Raw genomic sequence first — 19,396 nt, 5'->3', positions numbered from 1 at the left:
TAAACTATTGTGCACAATTTAGTATTAGTTCAGACCTAGTCGTGATGACTTGACAAAGAGTGTAAATAGGTCAGGCTTTTAAAGCATGTCTGCAATTGCTCTGCCTTTGGGTCAGGTTGTGAGAAAATGCCCCTCTGTCCCATGCAAAATGCTGGGGAGATTTCTCAGCCTAGACAAAGAATATGCTGGGTGTGAGACACAGACCAAGAGGCAGATGTGAATGGTGTATCAGAAGGTCAAATATGTTACCAGGTGGCTCAGTTAATTGTTTTTTGTGAATGTAAGAGTTGAAATACAATATTGTCCTTTCATACTGTGGAACACTTAGTATTTTAAATGCCACATTCATTGTCTTAATGGGCAACAATGACTCTGTGGTGCTTGCTATTTTTACCTTTGAGGTGTTAGATTGAACATGTTTTTCCAAGCATTGGTGCTGTAAACAAAGCATTGCTGTTTGTTACCTGTGAGTAAAACTGCATTAGTGGGGAGATGTTTTGGATACTGCTCTTTGCTGCATCACCTGGGAGCACTGGTGGCAGCAGCAGGTTATTGTTCTTTCCCAAGGGAATGCTCAGTATTTTGAGAGCTTGTCTTCAGGGTCAGGATCTCTGGGGCTCTGCTTTCCTCTTTGTTTATATTTCTGTTTGGGTGCTCAGATGGGAGGAGGACAAGGAGCAGCAGAAGAGAGCATTGCAGGGCTTTGGTTTACATGTGAGAGTGAGTAGGTGGCTGATGGGTCAGTTTTGCAGCCTTGATTTCAGTGATTCACAGGTGTTTGCAGGTGAACATATTTGCTTTGCTGTCTGTTATTGCTTTTGTGTGCCAGTTATTTCCTAGTACCTGCCAGAAAATGTCTCATCAGTCATGTAGTTTCCAGCCTTTTCCACTTTTTCCCTCCTAAAGCTCCTCATTCCATTCAGTCTGTTTCCAGCCTCCTGGACACAGTTCATGCCCATCCCAGGCACTGTAAGTGGGAAACAGGAGATGATAATAAAATACAGTGAAGAAAGGTTTGTTATTGTTTCCAACCTTGTTCTTTTTCATTTAGTAGAAACTATATATACATGCACACATGTGCATGTGTATATATATGTATGTTTTAAAAATATTTCTATGAGAATCAGTGAATGCTCTTGCTTAGCCTGGAAATTATTCTGCTTGCAGTTTTACCAACAACAATAACTGACTTAACGTTGAAATCTTTGAAATTATATGACTTCAAAATGCCATTTTCAAAACTGTCTCAAGGTCTTAGGAACTTTAATTTCATGGCATTTACTGTTTCAATATGCTCTTGAAGGATATGGCAGGCAGGCACTGGAGTTTCAAAGTCCCTTTTTCTTTAAGCTTCTCATGAAGATCTTTGTGACTCCGATTTCTAAAACTCTGCACCATGCGTCTAGATGGCAAGCGATACAAAAGAATGATATGTTTTCAAAAGTGTTACATTTTTTAAAGCATAATCAATTGATTATCATCTATTTTAGTAGTCATTTTAATCCAATTAAATGTATTTTTTCATTTTAATCTTTGGCATTCATTAATGAAAACTTAGAGCGTTGCTTGTAGCCATGAAAAATTAGATCGAGTACACCCTGCCCTACTTAAACTGTGTATTAGCAAAGCTACTTTTTCCTTGAGAAATATTCTTTTTCACAGCTGACTATGACTTCCCAAGTGCTTAGGAAAAAACCCTCCCTAATTGATAACCAAAAATTAATCATAGTCGGATGCTTCCAGTTTGCATTCAAATAAGGTATTTCTCTGTCTAAATAAGCTTCCTTTACTTGATTATTCATATTGTAGTTCAAAATGTTTAAAAATGAAAGACAGAGTTGGATGAAATGTAGACTACTTAATACAGTGTGTATTTAATATAAAAGTTATGCATTATTCATTTTTGCAATTTGAATAACTTTGAATTTAGCATCCCTGTTCTTCATCTTTTCCTTTGATGAACAATTAATTATTAAAATATAATATTGTCAGCATATGGCACAAAAATCCTTGAAAGTGTAAAATGAGCTTCCTTCTCCTGCCATCCTTTGATAAAGGGATACCATATCTGTGGTTTTGCAGAGCCTTTATCCAGCATCTTAAGTGATTCCATCATTGTAATTAAAAGATTACAAAAGTTAGAAATAGTTAAATTGTTAATTTTAACTGCAACATTTTTTTTTTAAATTCGAGAGGAAAACACTTTTCAAAATGTGCCTCTGCCTCCCAGCTCTCATGTGTGGTCACTGGCTGTTAATGCAGGGGATGGAGTCAGACACTCTTTGGGATTCCTTGTGGCCCACTGTGTGCTGAGGGCTGATGTAAGGAGACAGCTCTGAAATAGAAATCCAGTGTCAAGGTTTGTGTACTGCATTTGGAAATCAAGTCCTGTGACTGAGTTTCCAGTTTTCCTAACCAAGTTTTTCTGCATAAAAATGAGCCAATCAAATTAAATGCGACCTTTTGCTGTGATTATGACTTCTTGATTAGAATCTCTTTGAACTTTGGCCAATCACATATATTTTAGTATTTATTATTTAGGCACACTTTTTCTCACAGAGGTATGCTATGATGAGGAAAAAAATGTGGATTGTTATTTGCTTATTTCCTGTTTGGAGATGCAGATATGGTCAAAATCTACTTGGATTAGGAAAGGAATTGTTCACCAAGAGTTTGCAGCAGTGCCTTGATTTTAATAGAATTACTCATATTTTGGAATGCTAAAAGCTATGAAAACATCACAGACCTGTTGATAGTGTGCAGAAAAGAGAAGATACGTGAAGTGTATGTATCATTGGCATCGTGCAGCAGCAGTGGAGTTAAGTCCCCCAATTATCAGACTGCTGCTAAGAGGTTTAGGCAACTCCTGATTTGATCAAGACTTATAGAAGGCTGTGGGATGCTGTGGAAGTGAATTCTGCAGACTTCATCCTATTTGGAAGACGTGTGTGTCAATCACCAGCCCACCTGCTTCTCCCTCCTGTTGGGGCGGGAGGGGGTGGTGGTGGGTTTGCTCAGCAGCTCTGGTGAGACAGAAAAAAGACTTCCCTCAGCCCAAATGTGGACTCGTGTTTGAGGCATGCAGGATATTGAAAGTAAGGAATAGAGATGTCCAGGAGAGCCCCTCATGTCAGCCTGCCTGAGGCAGTGAGCACCTTTGCACAGGCTGAGAGGGCGCTTCAGCCTCTGTGTCAACATGAATTGGAGAGGATAAATGCTCAGGGATGGCAGGGAAATTGCCTTGCCTGAAGCTGTTCCCTCCTTTTGTTTGTTTCTTTTTCTTCACAGTGTTAAATATTACCAGCTTGTCACTGTTACTTGCAGGTGAATGCTTCCACTGCTTAGGTCTGCATGTCAGGCTGTCCAAGGAGATTCTCAGAGAAAAAAAGGTTTGTCCCCACCCAGACTTCTGGACCCTGGGAAGGACTTTCTTGGACTTGGGAGAAGGGGCAGCAGTTCTGCCTGTGAGACCTGTTAGTGGTGCAGTGCTGGCTGTGTCTGGCAGCACCCTGGCAGTGCCAGCATGAGTGGGTGCAGGCAGGCCGGAGCAAGCACTGCTTGGATGTTGCTTTGAGCACCATACTGAGCTTCAGCAGTGTCCTGTGTCCCTGTTCCTCAGCCCAGCTGCCTGGCAGCTCCCAGGGAAGTTTGGCTGAGCAGCACGGCTCTGCCTCCTCCATCTCAGCAGTCCACTGAGGGTTTGACTGCTCCTGCATCCCTTTCTGCCACTGGCAGAGATGGGACAGAAGCACTGCCTGGTGTGCTCTGGCCAGAGAGCAGAAAACAGGACCCCTGGGCTGGCTGTGTCCCACTGGGTTCTGCCTTGCTGCCATCAGGCTGGAGAGCCATGTACTGAGTGCTGGAACCATTGACTGCAGTGTTATTTCTGTACTGACATAAACCAGTGGGGTAGCAAGTGCACTTCTCACCTGCACACGTTCAGATGAGGGTGTGTGTTTGGGATGGGGCTGACTAACATTTTGGCTGCTCTTTTAAAAAACCACACGTCAGCTCTTACAGAGGGTTTCCATTTTTCATTACATGTATGATAAAATATGTTGTTGCCATTACACCTTGTTAGGCTGCCTAGCGATGTGATGTCTGTTTTAAAGACACATTAAAAAAAAGTGTAATCCTGCTTGTCAATCTTCCCCACAGAGAAGGAGACCTTTCTGGATCCCTTTGTGCTGAGGGAACTTCTGCCAACGTCTCTGGGGAGCTACTACCGCTACACAGGTTCTCTGACTACTCCTCCCTGCAGCGAGATCGTGGAGTGGATCGTTTTTAGGAAGCCTGTGCCCATTTCTTACCACCAGGTGGGTTTGTTGTGTCAGTGAAGCCCAGCCCTTAATTTGCCCTCCTTAAAACAGTGTTTTCTAAACCCGCCAGTTTAATTTGGAGAGCACAAATGTTTCTGTTGACAAAAAAGGAAGTGTCTGTGATTTTTTTTTTTTATTCTCTTAAGTAATATTGTTTCTGAACAGGAGCCATCAGTCTTGAGAAGACAGTACAACATGAAACCCAGTTTCCTTTCAGTGATTTATTTCGTATTGTTTTTGTTAAGATTAAATTAAGCTATGGTGTAAATAGTTACATAGAGTTCTCTTTTATTCTTTTTAATTGAAACTTTCTTTTCAAAGTAAAGTGAGTGATTTCAGTTCTGCTCAGATTTAGTAATTTGAACTAATTACATTAGAAAAGACATCTTTCCATTAATTCTCCATGCTTAACTGTTTTTATAACACAGTAAAGCTGCCATTATGTGCTCAGCGAGTTGGTGCACAAATCTTTAAAATTAGCACATAGCAGCTTTTAATGTAAATAGACACAATGTCTGGAGTCTGAGGAATTATCCTGATATGGCAATGTCTAGATGAAGTCAAATGTTTGACAGTTCAGTGTATTTTGACATTTTAAGACTGTGGTCTTTTGAAAGCCAACCTGCTGGACTTGGTCTTGCCTCTTATTGATCTGTCATAATCCACTGAAAAAAATGTTTTTACATTACTAATTCTGTTGAGGGCACATGAACAGTTCACTGGGTGGTCCTGACTGACAGATGTTGCTCTCAAAGGTTTCAGAAGTACAGAAGGCACTTGCCATACCCCGGCTCCAGGCTTTTTTTCCTGGTTTCTAGATCTCAATGCTTCTCCCATAGATTCTTTCATCTTTTTTTGACAGTCTGTGTTCAAAATCAGTTGCAGTGCTTCAGCTGAGGCCCTCCAGAGGCTGAGGGGCATGTCAGGATTCATGTCTCAGCCCCCCATCCTGGTGATATTTTTCCTGTTTCACAAAAGTGTGCGGCGCTGCCCATGTTCAGCTCCTGGTCAGCAGGAACCCTTTTGCTGGAGGCTTTCCCTGGAGCTCTCTGGCAGTGCTGAGCACACTGTGCCCCCAGGCAGCCCCCAGTTCTGGCTGGAGCCTGGCACTCTGCACATGGTCCTGTTTGAATCAGACCCCTTGTTTTTTTCAGGCTATTTCTCTGATTGTCGAGATCATTTTGAATTCTGTCCTTGACTGCAGGATACTTGCAATCCCTTGTAGCTTTTCACTACATCAATAAGTTTACTGTTTATTATTTGGTGGCTGCAAGGCCTGGCCCATGCTCAGTTTTATACCCTGTGTGCACATCAGGTGGGTCACAGCTTCTTTTTTCTTTTTTAACAAATGCAAATAAAATGGTAAATATCAATTTCAGCTGTCGCTATAAAGGTACTTTATCCTGGCATAGCTCCTTTCCTGTGCTGTACAGATGTTATTGGTCCAAATCAGGCCTTTAAAATTTGGCATTGTGCTGCTCTGTTCATGTGCATGTGGTTGAAGGGTTGGGGATTCTGTGTGTAGACAGACTTTCATTGATACTACAACACATGTGGAATAAATAATAGTACTCCCCCCTCCTGAGTAGCTCTAGATGTGTGTGTTTCAAGAGCCTGCCACCCTGCCACTGCTATGATTATTGTTTGTTCCTCTAACAGAAACAGTGTAACATAATCCATTGCCATAGTTTAACCTTCTTTATCACAAACCCCATGAAGCAGCCTGTAATCCCAGGGGATGACAGTGATACTGTTTAAGCTTTGTTGCTGTTCCAATTAAATTCGTGCTTTTGTGCAAAATACCTTGCTGGAAAAAGGACAGTAGTGAAGTGGTCCATTTGTGGAGGCTTCTCTGTTTTATTTGCAGTCCTCCATCATCATCATCTTCCCTGATAATTAGACAGCAAACCAGGACAAGCTGTGTCACCCTGTGGCTGCATTGTAAGCTAAGTGCATTCAGTGACCCAAAGCATGGCTTTATCTCTCGTAATGCATACCTCAGAGTAGCTCATTGTGCTCACAACAGTTTCAGTATTTTTAATTGCCATTTGTGTATCCAACCCTTAGAAAACTACACATCAGGCTTTAATGGTTTGTAATTGCATGACTCGGTGTTTTAGATCAGGTTTCCCTGTATCTACAATAGTCTTGCAAGAGCTTTTAATTTCTTCTTCTGAACAGGAGCTCTTCTACTCCTTGAAGAGCATGAATGTAGCTCCTTGACTACAGATCTTGAAATATTTTTTTTTTTCTGGCAGCTATAGATAAATTAATTTCTCATTTGTCGTAGATAATATTTTTATAGTGAAAGTGAGGTTGAAATGGCTTATATATACTTCAACACATAAAAAGTGGAAGGTTAAAAATCATGTTTGAATTGGCAGTTGTTAAAATGCAATTATACCTCCCCAAGGTAGCATGGCAGAAGAAAATATTTTAAAAGTTCTCTCTGAAAGTTTAAAAATTCAATTAATGTCACAGATGTCTAAGCCTAGAGACTTGACTTCAGAAAAGGAGTTACTACCCAAGTTCTTGCACTTTTATAAAAGTCACTTTAAGCCCTGTTAGCTGGCTTCATCAAAACTGCATCCAGTACACGAAGTACAAAAGGTATGTAAATAAGCACAAGTTTTGATCTGTGCTTTTATAGAAGGGTGTAGCAGGATCATCAGCAGTGGGGGGTGTTTTAAAGACAAAAGTGTAAGTCAGTCCTTGCACCCCTTTTTTAATCCATCCTCCTATGCTTTTGAGAGGGTCCTGCTAATAATTAGGGCATGTTTTTTGAAAATTTCAAGATGTTTCTTTGAAAGAATCAGAAACAGAATTGTGTTGAGAACCTCAGAATAAGGCATTCATATAAGATATTGGAAAAAAAAAGGACAATTCAAATCCCAGCATCTGCACCTGCAAGCAGCACCTGAGCTCTGGAAGCAGCACCTGAGCTCTGGAAGTGGCACCTGAGCTCCCTGCCTGCAGTGGGAACTGGTCACCCCTCCCGGCTCATCCCCTGCTGTCTCTCTGCTGAAGGGGGCTCAGATTACTGGTTTGAAGGCAAATTAAAGAATGGTAGTGGGTGCCTCATGAGCCAGTGGATGATGATTAATTGTTCTGTTACACACTTCTTTGATTATTTTTATCAGCTTTATCAACTGAGGCCACCATGATAATTCTTCCTGTTTTAAGATTTGGGGCTCACATGCTTCTCCAGAGCTTTTAGAGCAGACACACTTAATGAAAAGTGTGTAAGTTTCAGTGACTTGCCATTAAGCTATGAATGTTACTCAAGTCCCTTTTTGAATTCCTGGGCCAGATTCTGTGCTCCCAAAATCCATGCTATCAATATGTGTAACTGATGTGATGCAAACAATATCAGGACTGATTCCTTCTCTGCTCTGTCTTGCTTTCCAGCAGCAACATAACTAATTCTAGTTTTTGTCCTGAATGATAACAAGGTAACAGTAAATGCTGTACCTACCTTGATAGCTGGGAGAAAGACATTAGCTGAAAATATTTACTCCTTAGTTTGCTAGAATTTTTTTTTCTGAGAAACACTAAGATACAAAGTAACAGAAAAGTTTTCCAATTACAGTTCTTTCTTACAGGTTAATACGCTTTCTTATAAATAGCTCAGATCTGAATCCAACAGAAGAACTTATTCCCAGAGGAGTATATGCTAGCTGTGCCTAAAAGTGCTGCATGAGCTGTCTGTGAAGCTTAGCCTGGCAGCTAAACTTGGTAAGGTATTCAGAGATAAGGAAGCAGTGCCTTATCCAGGAGAAAGCTCTCAGTGTGGAATGACCTGGATGCACTTTCTGACGCGATACGGTGAAACAAAGCGGTGCCAGCAGTGAGGAGGGTTTGGCAAGGCTCTGTCACACACAAAAGGGATCTTAAGGGCAAATGTTTCTTTGCCAATGACAGATGTCCACAGGTTCTAGAAGGCCTTCTCCCATGTTGGGCAGGATAAGCCCTGTGCCGAGATAAGGTGGTTGGCAATAATTTCAGTGGGCAGTCTGACTTCCCATGTGCTTTTATCAGTCTTGGCATCAACATTTACTTCCTTCCATTTTGCTATCTTATCAGCCACCCAGATTTCACCACATTGTTTTTCTAATTAACATCCCTTCTCTCCCCTGCCATGATGGCTGCCATCAGCTGGAGGCATTTTACTCCATCTTCACCACTGAGCAGCAGGACCATGTCAAGTCTGTGGAGTACCTGAGGAATAACTTCCGACCCCAGCAAAGCCTGAACAACAGGAAGGTATCCAAGTCTGCTGTGAAGGATGCTTGGAACCAAGACATGACAGACATCTTGGAAAATCCACTCGGTACAGAAGCTTCCAAAGGTAGATTATGCTTTGGAATTTTACACTTGACTAATAGGAGAATTTTTTTCAGTCTACTTTGTTATCAAATGGTATCAAGAACAGCTGTGAGCTACCAAAGAAATAATGCAGGTTGTGCAGGCATTCCTTGTTGGTAAGTGTCAATAAATTAACTAATTCTGCTTATGCTGCATATACCTGTAGAACTCGCTGTCACAAGGTGCCATGACAATACAGCCTTAGAATATGTGGGTGTCAGAGCCACAAAATAGGAATCTCAAACTGGCAATGTCCCTGGTTCTGCCAACTGGCTGTAAGGCTGTGGAGATGCCAGACAAAAAGGGAAAACCAAAGGGCCAAGGTCAGAGGTAAAAATTCAGTCCCATTAGCACTGAGGCATCTGGTGTTTGAATGGAAATACTGTATCCAGATGTGGTTATGGGTTTCATTTCTCCAGTAGCTTCTGAAAAACTGCCAACCTTTTAATTCAACGTTTGTATCAGCCTGTTGGTAAGGATGACAGGAGGGAAAAAATCTCTTCCTTTTAGGCAGGTGATTTTCTAATGTCTTGCTGAAGTGTTTCATGTGCCTTTTTGTAGAGCAGCTGGTGCTTGCTTCTGTCAGACAGCAGATAATGAGCTGGAGGGAGGTTCCTGTCGCACTGGCACAGGCAGCCCTGGCTAGAGGAGCACATCAGAAATTCTGAGAGAAATGTGTTCTGGATAAAATAAGAGTAGAAATAAATATCATTTACTACTTATATTTGCCTTTATTTTAGTGACTGGTGTTATTTATAGGTAGAAGAAATCACATGTACTTTCCAGTCTTCAGTCTTGCAAAGTGCTTGGTGTTTAACCAGTAGAGGTAAAGAAGAGAGGGGCAGTTTGCCAGAAGGAAACAGCTAAGCAGATTTACAAGCTTCCCTTTTTTACCTGGCATTTTCACCTGGCCAGGCACAGAAAGTGCAGATTTTAGAGGATGTGAATCATGAGAACAGCTGCATTCAGCAACCTCCCCTTCCCAAGAGAGTGCTGGGAGAGTGTATTTCTCAGGCCTCATTATTCTCTGAGCGTGCTTATTTATACATATATATATAATATACACGTACACAAAACTCATGTACCAGGCAGCCTTGGGACAGAGAATTTACATCAGAAGTGAGATGGAGATCTTGGGAATGAAGAAACTCTGCCACGCTTGGATGCTCTGGCCTGTAGTTTTCAATCAGTGTTGTAACAGCAACATGTGTCAGTAATTTCTTCAGTTATATCCTCTGTACATATTATTTACCCAGAACAGTGATGAAAGTTAATGAGTTACATTATGCTAAAAGTGACAAAACTGTCTCGATTTTATTTTCAGTGCAGCCAAGGTACCTCTGATAAAACATTCAAGGAGATTTAACTGCTTTGGCCACATGCCTGCATATTCCTCACCTCACTGGATTCTTTTTAAGATTATAAAGAATCTTGGGGTGGTTTTCACCACCATAGCAAATAACTGAAACCTACAATTTTGTCAGAGCATTACAAACACTAAGGTCTATAGTTAATGGGCTGATCCTGAATTTGGAGCTGTCGAGACCAAAGGAGCACCTTGAATAACCAGAAAGATTCACCATGACTTTGATCTTTAAGAACCAAGCACATGTGGCTTAGTTATCATGAGTGAGCCAGTCCACAGGAGCAAGGGACCAGCACTACCATTAATCCCTGTTTATGTGGTTTGGTTCTTGGGGACTGGTTTCCTGAGCAGGTTCTCTGTAGGTCCTCTTCCATTATGTTCAAGTACCTTAATGCTCTGTGTTTGTGCCTGCCTGGGAATTTGAATTTGTAACATGAGAGACCCTCAGGTGGGGGACATGCATTTCCCATGGTCTGACAACATTCAGCATGCCATCTCATAGTAGGGATGAGGCTGGAGTTGGTGAATTCTTCTTCCCCTCAGCTTTTGGTCTAGGAGGCTATTGGCTGGGCAGCCGGTTGTTTTGTACCAGTTCTGTTAGCTTGTCACTTTCTGGGTTGTGTGCACACCAGGGGACACTGAAAATAGGTGCATTTTTTTCAAGAACTTAAGATAGGTTGGTGCAGTGTTGCTAACACAAAATGTAGTATATTCTCCAAAGGTTACAGGGATGAGATATAGCTGTTCCAGAAATATAACAACATGGATGGTTCTGGCCCCTTTTTTGAAAAAGGTGAGCAGTGATGATGTACCCGGTCCACTGCACATTCTGAACTACTGACATATAAATAAAATGAGCTGAAGTCATAATACTTGAGTGAAAGCAAAACCTGTTGTTTATTCAGCTAGTGAATATAGTAGCACTTTATACAGTGTCATTCATGCAAAAGGACTGAGGAACAGAGTGCATGAAGTGCTTCCCAGCCAGACAGTCTTGCATTCAAGTATAGAAGAGTGTAAGGTTAGCATTACAAATTTCTTTTATGCAGATTCTTCTGCACACCTCCTGGTTGCACCTCAATGCTTTCCACATTGCATTAGGCAAGGTGACCAATGGCTGTCACATGGTGACTCTTGTCTGCCCTCCCTGTTCCTGATGTGTGTGTTGTAGAAAAAGGCATGGTCACGAAAATGTGTCTTTTACTTGCTGTAAGGTGATATGGTTTGTGATGGTCTTCAGCTCTGCAGGGGAAGTTTGGGTATGTTTGTCGGTGTGAATTTTTGCAATTTGTTTCCTCTGTCACACTCTATTAAGTCTGTGGGCAGTATTGCTAATCTGGAAAGCAGTGTAGCATTCATTATGTAAGCCTTTCTTATTTTGGAGGAAAATGTGCCCAGAACAATTTGCATAATGTTCAGAATAATTTTCAGAATTCCCTGGTGAATAGGGAATTTCAGATCAACACAAAGCAGTGGTCCATTGGCAAATGTGCCATCCTGAACAGTTTGGGACCAAAGAGCTCTCAGCTATTTCTCTCAGCTATTAAAGCTATCTCAGGTCACAGAACTGTGGCCACTAGTGTGACCTGCAGATACACTGGAGGAAAACTTTCTCACTCTATACCAGTCCTCTGAGTATTTCCTTAGCAAAGCCCCAGAAGTGGTGGCATTTGGTAAACAAAAGGTCTTCTGGGAAAGGCTGTTTTAGGTCAGTGCTCCTGGGTCCAGTTTGTTAACCAGTGTGAATGTTACCAGCTTTTTGCTTTGCAGTTACTGTCCTCTCTCTTCTCTTGTTTTAATTCAAGAGAGGCAATGAAGAGAAGGGCATTGTTTTCAATCATCAGAATACAAGATGGTGAAATACTTCAGCTAATTTGAAAGAGGACTAATTTTTCACTTACAAGTGAAAACTCCAGATTTTCTTTTGTGTCAGAGTTTACCAAGAAGAGTTTTCCTTTATTCCATTATCTTATTGCTTCCTCCTATTGGCAAAAGCTGATTTAGAACAGTCCTCTGGAGGACTGCTTGTATGCCTGGAATAAAAGCATATGCATAAGACCTTTGCTGAATCAGAGCCCATGTGCTGAGCTTAATTTTTAAGTTGACCCTGGAGCTATTTCAAAAAACCATACAGATGATGTTTAAAGATCTTATTTCTGAAATCCACCATCCAGGTTAAATACTGTTCAGCTATGTAATTGTGGCAACTGGTGGGTTGATAATAAACCTTTGTACAGTGATACTTTTAAAGATGATGAGACTTTCAGAGATCCAAACTGTTCAGTGGATCAGACTGTTAAATGAGGCATTATTTAACAAGAGGGTTCACCCATGTTACAGTACTAATTTATGTAAAGTTTTGAAAAGTTAGAGGTTCTCTGTACACACATTCTAAGCCAAGAATGCATTTGTGAAGCATTAATCAGATCCTGTAATTATCAGTGCCTGTGGCAGTGTCTGACTTTTTGGACAAGATCATCTCTGTTAAAATTGCTTCCTTTCTTCTCTGGCCTGTCCTCTGTGGCTCAGGACTGTGTTGCTCTGTCACATCATATATTGTGCTCTCCTGCAGCTCCTGGGCTGCTTTCAAGCAGCTCTGGTAGAGGGATTGCTAATTATTTATTGCTTTAATAGCATACATTGCTCTTCAGGGACAAACAGAATTCTTACATAAAGGTCCATCCAGTTCAAGGATGTGGGTCTGCAGGGGATTCTTACTACTTTCACATGTTGTCCCATCAAGCAGAGTCATATTTACAAAACATTACCTGCCTTAGTAAAGGTGTAGGCATGGAAACTCAAGAGGAAAAGGTGTTTCATTTCCTTGTTTCAGGAAGTACCCCACGTGCAACAATACTTGCCCATTTTATTTTGCTGCTGATTACATCAAATGTTGTTTCTTTATGTTTTTTTTTAACACTCAAAGAAACCCTTTAACCTTTCTACTCATTAAATGTGCTGCATGCCTTACAACACTTAAACAAGCATCCCATGTGAGGGGCTCTTGACATCAGAGTTTTCTTTCACAGATGCCTGATTACTTTCCCAAAGGTGTCTGATTACTCTTTGCTGGAGTCTCAAACGATGCTGTTTCCCATCAGTGGGATTTCACCTCAGAGTACCATCTGTAATTATGATCCTAGACTAAGTTAAATAATGAGCAGTCATAAATTCACTCCAGTAAAACTTAGCTTTGGACTCTAAATTAACAGCTGGGACATTTCTCTAGTACTGTGCAGGTGATCATTTTTCTTACTGGTTTTTGTTATGTGGTAGTAATTCACAGTTTGGAAGTCCTTTTAACCAAATGCCACTAAAACATGGATAGAAGATATTTGGATTTTCCTCCCTGCAAGCCTTGTGCTGGAAGCATGGCTCAGGGAGGGGCCTGCAGCCAAAGGTACTGCACTGCTCAAGCAAAGCAGTGCTCTTATTCACCATTTCATGGCTCCTGCTGTCAGAAATGAGACTACAGCCTTCTGGAAAGGTGCTGCTGCCTTTCTGCAGAGCACTGGAGTGCACCTCCCATGCAGCAGCATCCAAAGGAGCAGAGATTCAGTGCACTGACATCAACACTTTGAGGCAGATAGTCTAGAGCATTGGCAGCAGTGTTTCTGAATGAGAACAAGTTATTTGTCTCATTTATAGCTTCTGTTATTACTCCCAGTAATTTGGTTTTGCTTTCTAAATGCCCATGTTTTATGGAAACTGTCTCAAAACAACTTTGCAGTCTCTTCATGCCCTCAGGTTCTCTCTGGGAGTCCAGAAGGAGTCTTAGGCAGAGAAGTTCTACTCTTGCAGAATGTCATTTTTATGTTTTAGTCAAACCTAAATTACTAAAAATACTCCATAGTAATATGCAACATATCCAAAACAACAACAAAGTGAAGGGGAATTTTAAATGATTCATTATTGAAAATGTAACTCAGGATGGCTAAAGCAAAATTTAGCTATTTATTTTCTTTAAATATCACAGTGGGAATGGAAATAAACAAGAACCTTTTAAAGTTAATTTACAGTATGTTTACCATTAGCATTGATTCTTTTTGTCCTTTGAAAGAATCTTGGAAGATTTCTTCATGGATTAATAGCTCCTTCCTCATTTTCTTGTACAACTGGGCTTTTCCTATTTGTTTTTTGATTTCATTTTGCTATGGAAGTTATCATTTCCCAATTCTATTCCCCTTTAATCAGGTCAGCACCCTACTAGGTGGGGTGCAAATGAATTCATGTCTCATCATTAGGACTTCTGTTGGTGTAGCAGCCTGTCTTGGAGCAAAAGGTCACACTGGAGGGTGGTGATGCTGTTCTGCTCACTGCTTGTCCCACATCTTTGTGCTGCAGACCTGTCTGTCTGCTACTGCCCTATTGCTCCAAGTAAAGGTGCAAGAGTCTCTTTTTGAGCCTCAAGTGGCTGCTGAATGCAGCAGAAATCAGTGTGTTCCTTCTGCATATTTCATCCCTTCCACCTCAGCCCTGTCTTGCTCTGTAGCACTGGCTGGGTCCTCGTGTGTGCAGCTGTCATGGAGAGTGTCCTGCAAAAGCAGGAAAGGACAGGCTTCTGCCTTCCAGACACAGGTGGAACACCAAAAAAAACTGACCCATTTTGGGGGGGAATCAGATGCAAAAAGGTGTGGTACTTAATCTTGACATAGACCTCATGCTTCCCCTGCAATGGCTCTGTTCTGTGGGGTTCTGTTTTACACCTATAGTAACTTCTGTGTAGTTGTAATGTGAGGAGTGTGTGTGTCTGGGTGAACATTTTGTCAATAGATTTATTAGTAAGCACTAAGTCACTGCTTATACTTCTTCAGAGATTACAAAGGGTCCAAACCAACAGAGCAAGAGGAAAGTGTAGGTGACGTTTGGGTTCACAGCTGCCACTAAAGCTGGAAGAGCTGAGCTTGATGATTTATTCCATTTACACCTGGAGGGAATTCCTTTCTGCACTGCCTACCTGCTGGCCCAGCTGTTCAGCCCACAGAAGTACTAATTTTAGTTTGAACCATGAATCCCTGCAGCTCATCCTTTAAAAAGCATCCAGAAACTATGAAAGGAAAGCTGCTTTCCTAATCTGATTTTGGGCATCCCACAGGCATTTACTGGGAGGCTCTACCAGCCCTGTTGCTGTATCATTCCTTGCTCCCCAGGCCAAACAGCCCTCACCAGAACATTGGAAAGATCAGTTTGGCTAACAGAACAAATAAATGTCCTTCTGGCAGGAATTCCTTCTTTCTCCCCATTGATAGTGTTTGTGCCACTGAATGTGATCACACATGTGGCACAAACACACTGTGTAAATAAGGGCACAGGTGTACATTTGAAACACAAGTCACCCTCTGTGTGCACACATGGATGTGTGCAATACAAACACAAAACTTGCAGGGCAGGTCCTTGCTGGACATCAGTTTAGCCCAGCATGGCATCTGGTGGTCCATGCCTTTGAGTAAAACAGGATCTGTTGCTGTGATGCCATGGAAATTTAGGTGCTACAAAGCCATACAGGTATTAATCCAAATGCTGGTTGTGTGAACACTTTAGGAAATGGGCCAGCAACAGAGGGGCAAACCCCAGCTTGTCCAGATGCCCTCTGTCAGCAGGACCCGTGTGCCCATTTGCTCATGAGGTTATTTCACAGGGCTCATAAAACAAGTGTGGGGTCTGTGCCTCACACCTCAACAACCCTGTCTGTTTGAAGCATAGTGGAAGGTAAGAGCAGGGAAGATAAATAGTCTGTCTCCTAGCTACATTCTGCCTGTGGATTGAAGTAGATCAACACAAATATTTGTGTGTACAGCATGCTCCGGAGCCTGCCAATGCCTGCTGGCAAAGTGCAGGCAAAGGTAAAGGAAAAATGTGTGCTACTCTTTAAAGCAATTATCCTTATGTATTAATAATGTCATTTATAAGCACTGTGAGAAGTCAACAATGTACACTAAGCAAAGCTGAAAAACTGCAAACATTTAGTAAAAGAAAGGGGGAGAAATGTTATAAGTATGCCTCTTAGCAGTGTCTGATGTATTAGAGCCTGTGTTGTCTGTGCATATGATCTTCATAGTTTATTTGTTATCCTTTGGGAACACAGCCCTTGCTGAACTCTGGGATTGAATTTGACAGCCCAAAGCATGCTCTTGTTTATTATGGATTGGTGTCTCCTCCTGAGCACCTCCAGTGAGTCACACCTGTTCAATGTAGCTGAATCTGCCCCTGTATCACTTCCCTTACCGTGGCACTGAAAGCAAGTGAGTTTTCTCATTGCAGCACAACCCATATTTTTATTGTAAGTTTTGAGGATCTAATAATGAGAAGGAATATATATGTGTGTGTGTATATAGGTATAGATGTAGCTGAAAGTGTTTTCCTTCCCTTTTCTGTTGGTGGCATTGCTTTTCTCTTGTCTGCAGTCAGGTTCCTTGGGGTGACAGGGCTGAATGAACTTGGTGCAGTGTTTTGGCAATAGCACAGGCACTGACCACAGCTTGCAGGCACTCTGAAATCATCTGGGATGCCTGTGGCTGAGTTGGGTGTCATTACAGCAGCAAGTGCTGCATCTGTCCTGCAGGACTGGCCCTTCCAGATCCTTCCCAGGGCTGGAGCAGAGGGGAAGGAAACACCCTCTCTCCCCCAAGAACTTGGCCCCCAAATTGTTTGCCCCTGTGGTGAAAGATATGAAACCCCCATACTGACCTCTCAGTTTCTTTTCTACTGAGCATGGGGGAAGAAATGCCCTAGCTACCTTCCTTTGTGCTCCTGCTTTGTAAGGGAGAGACACTGTTGCCTGGCACTCATCCTGTTGAAGGAATCATCCTGCATATACAGACTAGTAAAAAGAAGTGAGGCCTCTCTCACCTTACAGCCTCCCAGAGCAAGGCAAGACCCTTGTCCCTGTCTTTTAGTTACCACTGAAGAGCTCTGAGCCAGTAACAAGCTATGGGCACATCCTGGTGCTGATGTTTCCCCTTCCATTTATGAATTGCCTTAGAAGATGCCCATGTCACCACAAAGGATTGAGGATCTCTCTGTCATGTTGCTTTTCTCTGCTGAAAATTGTCAGGGCTTCAGCACACAATGTGTATCCCACAGCCCCAAGGAGAGGAACAGCAGTTTTGCATTGCTGAGACATTCAGCAGGAGGTAGAGAGTGGGATTTTTCAAAGGAGGGCATCGCACAGCTAGAAATAACTGCCTTTAAAGTGGTGACATTTTTATGCATGGACAAGCTAACTTAGAACATTTTTAGAGGATTTTATAAATCCCGCTGAGCCCAGTGCAACTAGATTCATCATATGAAGACCTGTTTTACAGGGAGAAAGTGTACAAGCCATAACTGAATACACATTTCTTGCACTCTCACAAAGTTTCCTTAAATAGGTCTTTTCATAACCACAGGTAGCATATGCAAAAAGCAGGATGAAACCCAGAAAGTTTGGCTGGTATTGCATTTCTGTCTTTGAAAGAGAAATACAGGCTGCTTTTAAGGAACAATATTAACTTTAAAAAGCTGCAATATTCTCTTAAATGCCATTTCTGCATTCATGGGTGTGTCTTAGTATCAGCAATTAATTTTTGCAAAGCAACAAACCCCTTTTTTTGTCTTTCAGCTCGCTGAAATGGAGCTGCCAGGAGCTTTTGGATTAAGCTTTATCAGGCTTTCAGTTAGGAAAGCCTCGTGGAGGTTACGTAGCCAAATACAACATACAAATCAAATTATGGGAGAGATGAATGCAGAGTTGTTAAATTAATTTTGTTTGTTCCAGCCCACTGGAATGTTTTTAACATGAAGAAAATCATTCTCTGCTGTATGGCTGGCCTGCCTAGTGCTTATGACTGTATCAGCATGCAGCATTCATCTGCCAGTGGCAAACAGGTTTTGTCCAGGCTTGAGTGAGCCCTGGAAGATGAGGCTGGCCAAGATGCTGGATTCCCCCTGCCTTCCCCAGTGGGCTGATCTGCAGAGAAAAGCCTGGGTCAAACTGCTGGGCAGCCCCACACATGGCCAGCAGCTGGGAGAGCCCCTGAGGCTGCCTGAGTTGGGTCAGAGGGGCTTTCTCCAGATGCACCTGCACAATGCTTCTGCCTCTTCAGGACTTTTCCAGAAGGCAGGAGCTGGCTTGTTTGCCAGATTCTCCCAGTTCAGGTCATCCCTGACAGGAAGGTGAGGGTGTTTTTTCTCTCCAGGAGGTCCAGGGCGTGTCTGTGCCTGCAGTGGGGCATGACCATGGTGCTGCAAAGGCTCTTGCCTGTTCAGTGCCTCTGGGATATTGCCTGGTTGCCCCAGCTGGGGGTTTCTGTCTCCACAGGTCTTGGCACAGGGCTGCTAGCCCAGGACTCAGTGGCTTTGGTGTCCTGCCAGCCCTGTGCAGGTATCTGCTCAGGATTGCACACACCACAGAAAGGCATCCTGAAAGCCCCCACAATATTTTAATATCCCTCAGGATCTGAATTTTAAACAGAGCATTAGTAATATTTTTTTCTAAAATTAGCTGAGATGCTATTTCGGTATGGAATAATGCTGGCTCTTGGTTTTGGGTCTTTTTTTTTTCCTCAAGAAATCATGAATTCACAGGCTTTTTTTTTTTTTTCCTTTCTTATTAAGCCTGGTTTTGTTAAAAAAAAAAAAAAGAAAAGCTTGTGTTTCTCTTTAGTGTGTCCTGATTAAACTTCCCCTTCCCTGTCCCAACCTCTTCCTGCATTTCTATCTCTTCTTCAGCTGCACATTTTGCAAAATCAGTAGAGGTCCTTTAGCCTGTGATTCTTTTAATCTTCTTTGAAAAATCCAAGGCACAGAGAGTATTGAAAGAAAAATTAGATCTCTGGGAAATGCCAGTTGTTTTATAGATGGTCAAATCATTGGACTTTTTTTTCTTGCCTTTCAGACATTCACTATGTTATGTATCACTTTAATTAAATCATCAAATTGAATTATTGGATCAAATGTTTCTTTATTCCATTGTGTCCTAAGCAGGTTTAGTTAAATTAATAAAATCATATGTTTCATTTTATAAAAAAAAATAATTCTTTTTTGCCCATTCATAAGCTGTTTTAAAAAATGCAGTTGAACAGAAAAGGTTGGTTAATACTAAATTACTCCAGGTTTTTCAGATACTGCTCTGTGCCTTGGAGTAAATTGAGCCAAGTCATAATAAGTCATGAAAATTTTGTAATATTTACTGAGAAATCAGAATATTATAAATTCAGCCTCATTTAGCTGGCTGTGAATGAGGCTTATCCTCAGTGAAGTCATCAGAGTCACTCCGGTGATTCCAAGTGCTCATGACCTTGTTGGATCAGGGGGCAGGGGCAGGGAGAGCCTCCTGGAGCTTGAGGGTCTCCTCTTTATCCTTGGG

General features: G+C 41.9%; 1 protein-coding gene across 1 annotated transcript in view; it reads left to right on the top strand.

The window, feature by feature from the left end:
- Window positions 1-19,396, top strand: part of PTPRG (protein tyrosine phosphatase receptor type G) — a 383,561-nt gene that overhangs the window by 285,012 nt on the left and 79,153 nt on the right. The window contains exons 7-8 of the mRNA XM_030227885.2: window positions 4,159-4,316; window positions 8,475-8,667. Of these exons, the coding sequence (XP_030083745.2) occupies window positions 4,159-4,316; window positions 8,475-8,667 (351 nt within the window). The remainder of the gene's footprint in view (window positions 1-4,158; window positions 4,317-8,474; window positions 8,668-19,396) is intronic.

This window comes from Serinus canaria, chromosome 12 (assembly GCF_022539315.1).
Source record: "Serinus canaria isolate serCan28SL12 chromosome 12, serCan2020, whole genome shotgun sequence".
NCBI classification, from domain to species: domain Eukaryota; kingdom Metazoa; phylum Chordata; class Aves; order Passeriformes; family Fringillidae; genus Serinus; species Serinus canaria.
This window is presented reverse-complemented; position numbering and strand designations above follow the sequence as displayed.